At 51.9% G+C, this 7,340-nt stretch overlaps 1 protein-coding gene across 1 annotated transcript; it reads right to left on the bottom strand.

The window, feature by feature from the left end:
- Window positions 1–1,585: 1,585 nt before the first annotated feature.
- LOC126875661 (uncharacterized) lies at window positions 1,586–6,482 on the bottom strand. Its single transcript, XM_050638549.1, has 3 exons — window positions 5,987–6,482; window positions 2,249–5,278; window positions 1,586–2,139 (listed from the first exon to the last, which is right to left on the bottom strand). The coding sequence occupies exons 1-3, from the start codon at window positions 6,480–6,482 to the stop codon at window positions 1,586–1,588; spliced, it is 4,080 nt and encodes a 1,359-aa protein (XP_050494506.1).
- Window positions 6,483–7,340: the final 858 nt, after the last annotated feature.

Below are 7,340 nucleotides of genomic sequence, written 5' to 3'. Positions count from 1 at the left end.
TTCACGGCACGGGTCGCACAGGCCGTTGCGATTCCGCCAATGCGCAGCGTCTCGTGCCAGCCACGACCCTCGACCAGGATTAGGGTGTCGTCCGCATAGCATACAATGGCCGCGCCTAGGGGTAGCGGGCATCGTAGTACCTCGTCGTACGCAACGTTCCATAGTATGGGGCCCAGCACCGAGCCCTGCGGGACGCCACGCTCAACGGATCGCTTTTCCTCTCCTTCCTTACTGGTCTAACACACCCACCTGTCGTCGAGGTAGGCTCGGATCAATCGGACGAGGTAGCTGGGAACCTCGAAGTGCTCCAGGGCCGTCACTATCCTATCCCATGGCACGGTGTTGAACGCGTTGACGATGTCCAGGGAAACCGCCAGCGCCACGCCTTTCCGGGAGACCATGTCCTCCGCAATCGCTCGTGCGCGTCTGACCGCGTCAATCGTCGAGCCCCCCTTCCGGAAGCCGTACTGGCTTTCGTGCAAACCTGGCACTTGGCCCGCTATGTGTCGTTCCAAGCGGGCGGCGACTACCCTCTCGAGTAGTTTGCCGACCTCGTCCAGTAGGCATATCGGCCGGTACGCTGACGGCGAGGTCGTCGGTCGGCCCTCTTTATGGAGCAGGACCAGCCTCGCCGTCCGCCACGCCCGGGGGTAGACTCCCTCCCTCAGGCATCTTGTGAAGAGGTGCCGGAGTCTGGGGGCCATGACCCCCATCACTTCCCCCCAGATCCGGCCAGGGATTCCGTCCGGGCCCGGTGCCACGTTGCGGACGGTCATTCTTCTGGTTGCCTCCCATATCTCCTCCTCCGTGACTTCCCAGTCGTCCCTCCATTCCAGCGGTCGTGTCGTTTACCGTGGCCGTTCCGCCGCTCTGTTCTCTTGTGGGGGAAAGAGCGTTCCGGTGATCCGCGTCAGCAGCGCAGGTTCCATTTCCGCCGTTGTCAGGGTGCCCTTCGCGCGTAGTTTCTGTGTCACTGTATGCCCTCCCCCATGGGTCCGACTCGACTGTTTCGACCAGTTCGGACCAGGCACAGTCCTTCGCTTTTTTAATTTCCCTTTGTAGCGAGCACCGTAGCGCGCGGTACGTCCGGTAGCGCAAGGAGACTTCTTCTTCGTCGCGTCGTCGCCAGCGGCAGGCCCTTAGGTACTGTCTTCGGGCCCGGACACATCTCGTCCTCAGTTCCGCGATGTCGGGGTTCCACCAGTAAACTGCTCTGCTTCGCACCGTGCCCGGTGTGGCCCGTGGCATGGATGCGTCGCAGATTGCTGTCATGGCTTGTCGCAGGTTCTCGGCCTCCTCTTCCACGTCTGCTTCGGTCGTCATTGCCGAGGCCTCCCAGCTCCAAGCTGTTGCTATAGCCGCCGCCCGGAGTAGATCTTCATTCCTCTCCTTTATTTTCCATCTAGGCGGTAAGCGCGCGTGTCTCCCCCTCGGCGGGCCGCGCCCGTCGTTTGTCGCCGGCATTCCAGGTCCAGGTGCGTCCACCTCCATCAATATGTAGAGGTGGTCCGACAGCGTCTCGACCCCTTCGGCCACTCTCCAGCCTGAGATCCGCCTGAATGCCTCGGGGGAGGCCCATGTTATGTCAACAATGGAGCTCCCTCTGCACGTCACGCAGGTACTGGTCGAGCCCCTGTTCACTAACAGAAGTCCAAGTCCCGCGGCCCAGTTTGATAGCGTGCGGCCGCGCGTTGGCCCTGGCGTTCCCCCATTCCGTGGAGTGCGCGTTGAAGTCTCCCAGGACGAGCACTTGTCGTGGGAGTCGTCGCCTGACGCAGTCGCCAACTCCGTCTAGGAATTCTTCGAACGCTGCCCGTCCACTGTTAGGTGACACGTACACCCCCACCACCATCATCCCTGCCCACTCGACCGCGGCGTATCCGTTGCCGCGTTCCAGCAGGGCTCCGTGGACGAACGCCCCGGGCGTTGATGTCCAGGTGAGCAACCGACAACCATTCCGTCCTCCTTTAACTCCTCCTTGTCCAAGCCGGACGTCCCGTATCCACACCCGTTTTGCGCTCACAGGCACTAGTCCTCCACTCTGGTTACCTCCCTTGCCCAGGCTCTCCAGTTTTCCGGAGATTTCGATTACGCACGCAGCTCCGTCCTCTCTACGTCTGCCTCCCATGTATCCCCACCCTGTGTTGTAATGGATCAGATGATACTGGAGTCAGCGGACGGGAGTTGAGGATAGACTCGATTTCAATGATAAGTGTATTTAAATTTTCGAATGTCAAGAGCTCGTTACCTGCGACACGCCTGAAATGTCGTTTGAAGGATTTCACTGCAGCTTCCCATAGCCCTCCGAAGTGAGGTGAGTTGGGAGGAATGAAGAGCCATTCGATCCGTCGGTCGACTAAAAAGGACTGAACCTTTACCTTATGATCGTCGGATTGCAGGAGATTTCGGAGCTCTCGTAATTCATTGTTGGCGCCAACGAAGATGGTACCGTTGTCGGAGTAAATTGTCACACAGAATTCTCGGTGAGCGATGAATCTTCGCAGAGCAGCAATGAAGGCCTCGCTAGTGAGGTCGCTGACCAGCTCGATGTGGACTGCTTTGACTTCAAGACATATAAAGATTGCTACATATACCTTAATTTTGCGTCGGTTGCGATCCTTTCGTTCTTTGATGTAAAACGGTCCGCAATAATCTATTCCGACGTTGGTAAACGGTCGAGATTCCGTTATCCGTGAGGCTGGGAGGTCGCCCAATACGTAATCCACTGGAGGTGGATTAGCTCGGCAGCAACGGACGAACATCTTCAGCGTGCTCCAAACGTGACTACGGCCGTCGATAGGCCAATAAGATCTTCTTAAGGCGTATAAGGTAGCTTGAGTTCCGGAGTGGAGATTGATGAGGTGTTCATGCTCGATTATGAGTGCTGTGACTGAGGATTTGGGTACAATGATTGGGTGTTTCTGACTGAACGGCATTGGTGAGTGACTGAGTCGGCCTCCGACTCGCAACATCCCGTCTTTGTCCAGAAATGGATTGAGTCGTTGCAGCTTCCCCTTCACTGCAGAATTTCGATCTGTTCGGAGAGTGCGGATTTCATCTGAAAAATAACAGAATTGTAACAGTTTGACCAATTTGTTATGCGCATTGGTTAAATCATGTGTGGTTAGAGGTCTCCCTCGATCCTGTTTTTGTCTCCATCGGAGGCAACGAGCGGTAATTCTAATCAGCTTGGGCCAAGAAGAAAATCTCTCCAGTAGACTGTGGTCAGCAGGAGTCACGGCCAGACATGTTGCTTTCTTCTCCTCTGGTATTTCAGTTAATGGTACTGGGTTCCACGTCGGCCAGTATCTTTCTGGTTGTTGGAGCCATTCCGGACCATGTTGCCAAATGGTTGGTCGCAGGAAATCTTCGGGTGATTGGCCTCGAGATATGAGATCTGCAGGGTTATCGGCAGTGGGAATGTGACGCCAATCTGAGGTGTGAGTCTTCTGCTGAATTTCTGTCACACGATCAGCGACAAAGGTTTTCAGCGTATGGGGTGATGTATTGATCCAATGAAGTACGATTGTAGAATCCGTCCAGTAAACAGTCCGAGAAATGTTGCTTGATAAAGCTTGAAGGACTGTGGTGGCCAATGATGCGAGAAGAAGTGCTCCACTCAGTTCCAGCCTTGGAATGGTTTGTGATTTCAGTGGAGCCACCTTTGATTTTGCAGTGAGGAGTCGTGTCCAGACATGACCATCCGGAGTGATGGTGCGAAGGTAAACGCATGCCCCATAAGCCCTTTCGCTAGCGTCACAGAACCCGTGTAATTTAATTTCCGCTGCAGCCTTGATTATCGTTTTACGTGGAAACTTCACGTTATTCAATAATGGCAGCTGTGCATAATATTTGCTCCATTCCGTGTGCACGTCAGCCGGTAGAGATTCGTCCCAATCAATTTTTAAAGTCCAGAGTCGTTGGAGCAGCATCTTAGCACGAACGATCACTGGTGCCAATAATCCAGGGGGGTCGTAGATCTTGGCGATTTCGGAGCTGATTGTTCTCTTCGTGATTCGAGAGGCGGTAGAATTAATTTTTACGGAATATAGGATCGAATCGTCAAAGGAATTCCAAACCACACCCAGAGTTTTGAAGGTTTGCGATTCGCCTAGTAGCAGCTTGTCGTTTATGTCCTGCTCGAAAAGTCCTCGTAGCAGTTCCCGGTCGTTCGATGCCCATTTTCGAATGTTTAAGCCGGCCAGTTCCGTGAGCTCCGTTCTCAATGATCGTGCCTCGACCTTTCTATCAACTCCTGTGAGAACATCGTCGACATAGAAGTCTCGCTGTAAGACCGTCGCCGCTCGTGGGTACCGATGTCCCTCGTCGTCCGCCAGTTGTTTGAGGCACCGAATGGCTAGATAAGGGGCCGCTGACAGCCCGAATGTCACTGTATTAAGTTGATAGGTGTCAACTTCTCCATCAGAATTACGCCACAAAATTTGTTGAAATTTTCGATCCTCTGGACGCACAAGAAATTGTCGATATATCTTTTCGACATCGAATGTAATGACGCATTGATGAGAACGAAATCTTAGAAGGATGAAGAATAAGTCATCTTGTAGTTTCGGTCCCGTATGAAGTACGTCGTTTAATGAAACTCCGGTGGTGGTTGGTGCAGATCCGTCAAACACAACTCGGAGTTTTGTAGTTTGGCTGGACTCTTTGATCACGCCGTGATGTGGCAGAAAATATCCGTCGTCCGTGCAGTTGTCCGTGGTAATCTTCGTCATGTGTCCTAATTCCACATATTCTTGTATCACGGCGCGATAGTCGGCTTCGAATCGTTTGTCTCGTTGGAATCGACGACAGAGGAAAATGAGTCGCTTCATCGCCATTGTCTTAGAGGATCCAAGCGAAGGAATTGTTTCGTTGAATGGGAGAGCGACCATGTATCGCCCTTCGTTGGTGCGTTGATCGTGATTTCGAAAGTGTTCTTCGCACTGTCGTTCCGCTTCCGAAATGTGTGCAGTGGGCGGTCCTTCGTCGATTTCCCAAACACGGGCGGGGTCCGCCTGTAAAGCCGTCGTGAAGGCGTGAAATGCGAGTGCTGATGATTGCGAGGTTGGGCTCCCCCCGATGACCCATCCGAATCGCGTTTTTTGCAGACGCAAGTCGGGCCCGTTTGCTTGACTGATGTCAAGTTGGCCGACACAGAGTGATGCTAGCGTTGGTCCGGCGCTCAACAATATTTCGATCGGCGCAGGCCTATGGAATCTTGGATCGGCTAGTTGGAGATTCCTCGGTATATGTATTATTGAGCGATCTACGGGTTGATCTGGGACCCAAGGCGATATTGTCGGTATGATTAGGAACGTCAAGGTGCGTTCGTATGTGCCGTCGATGGAGATGATCGTGGCCGTGATGTAACGTTTCGAGGTTGTCGATAACGTGTTGAGTGTTCCGATTGGGACCTAACGTTTCCGTTGGTTAAGTTTTAGCGAATCAGCGAGTTTTTCGGTGATAAAGTTCATGCTAGAGCCGGTGTCTAGCAGAGCTCTACAACGGAATGGTTGAACTTTATTGTTCAATATGTTGACCTGCGCTGTGACTAACAAATCGTGCTGCAGTGGTTCAGAAGGAAGCGAGGTCAATGAGTCCGTTTTCTGTGGTTCGGTCCCTAACAAGGTCGTTTGATGACGTCATTGTTTTCCTTGTCGTCTAGGACTGGACGATATATTTGATCCCGATGCCGTCGTTCGCGATAACCGAGATTCACGTTTCGGAGATGTTCGCGGAGACGATCGGGGAGACGATCGGGGAGACGTGGATGCGCGTCTCGAACGATGTGACGATCGCGGGGTCGGTGAACTAGGCGAAGATCGACCGTTGGATGATCGATCGCTCGATGATCGACCGCTCGATGATCGGCTTACACGTGGTCGTGATTTGCTATGACCATGGTCTTGATGTAGGTATGTATGGTGTCGCTGCCTGCAGATGCGACATGAACCGGCGGAGCAATGAGTAATAGCGTGTCCCTTACCTAAACAATTGGTACATAGAGACGCCCTCTTGGCGATTTCAAGGCGTTTTTTAGGCGACTTTGCTTTGAAGACATCACAATTCCATAATTCGTGTTGTCCTTGACAATTCGGACACACCAACGTATTATGTGTAGTTGTGAATGCGTAACTTCGCGGTGCGTTCGGTCGCTGACGTTTGTGTTGATCGGACTCTCTTTTTATCACGGTTGATGCTGAACTTGTCCTGTCGCCGTTCGTCCGTGTTTTCAGAAAGTCTACCAGATGCGTATATGACGGCATTTTCCTGTCCGGCAATGTGCGCTGCCATTTGCGAATGATGGCTGAGGGTAGCTTCGACGTGAATAATTTTATAAGAGCGACATTTGAGGTAACTGGTTCACCGAGTTTTTCTAGCGCTTGGAGGTTTACCTTGACCGTCTCAAGAAAATCATCTATCGCTTCGGGTGTCTCTTTGGTTATTTTCGGATAGTCAAAAATCAAGTCCCAGTGGCGCATGCAGACTTGACGGTGGCAGTCGAATTTTTCCATCAGAACGTCAATAGCGTTCGATTAATTTAACTCGGTGACATCTAACGATTGTATGCTTCGCGCGGCCTTTCCGGTCAAAGAGGATCGTAGGTAGTGGGACTTCTGCACGGGTGTAAGTCGCTCGCTTCGATCGATAGTGGATAAGAAGGAGTCGTAAAATGAATGCCAATTTTCGATGGTACCGTCGAAAGTAGGCAGGTGAATTTCAGGCAGTTTAATTGATGTCGGCTCGGCGATATTAGACTCGCAGCCTTGTGATTTCGACGACGATGCTGGTGTATCATCCATGAGAGTGTGTATTCGTATTACCAGATTGTAATATGTGTCGGTTACTTCGGAAACGCGCGCGTCGTCCATCTCGCCTAAATCTTCTAATTCCTCTTGTAACAATCGATATTGTTTCCACGTGTCGTCGAGTAGTGTCGTATAGGCCGTTAAATGGGCCTTATTCGGTTGTCTAGATTTTTCGTATTCATCGAGTCGTTTCGATAGAAAGGTAAATCGACCGATTTGAAAGCCTCGTCTCCGATGCAAGGAGGTAATTTTCTCTGTATTTTCCATTGGTATAGCAGATTGTGAGAAGAATGCAATGAACGAGCTTACCTTGCGGTTGCGAGTTTAAATGTTACTCGTCACCGTGTGTGTCTCGTTTAATGTGTAAGACGTGTTCTTACTGAAGTCGACCGTCTAGTTGTTGGCGTGAGGCTGCGTGGTTGCGTTCTTGCGTTTTCAAGAGGGTTATGCCTCTTCAAAACTGATGGTCCCTGGCGCTACTGACTTCGCTGGAGTGGTAACGCTTCTGCTGCTGTTTGTATTGGATTCACG

This window comes from Bombus huntii, unplaced genomic scaffold (assembly GCF_024542735.1).
Source record: "Bombus huntii isolate Logan2020A unplaced genomic scaffold, iyBomHunt1.1 ctg00000052.1, whole genome shotgun sequence".
Classification (NCBI taxonomy): Eukaryota; Metazoa; Arthropoda; class Insecta; order Hymenoptera; family Apidae; genus Bombus; species Bombus huntii.
This window is presented reverse-complemented; position numbering and strand designations above follow the sequence as displayed.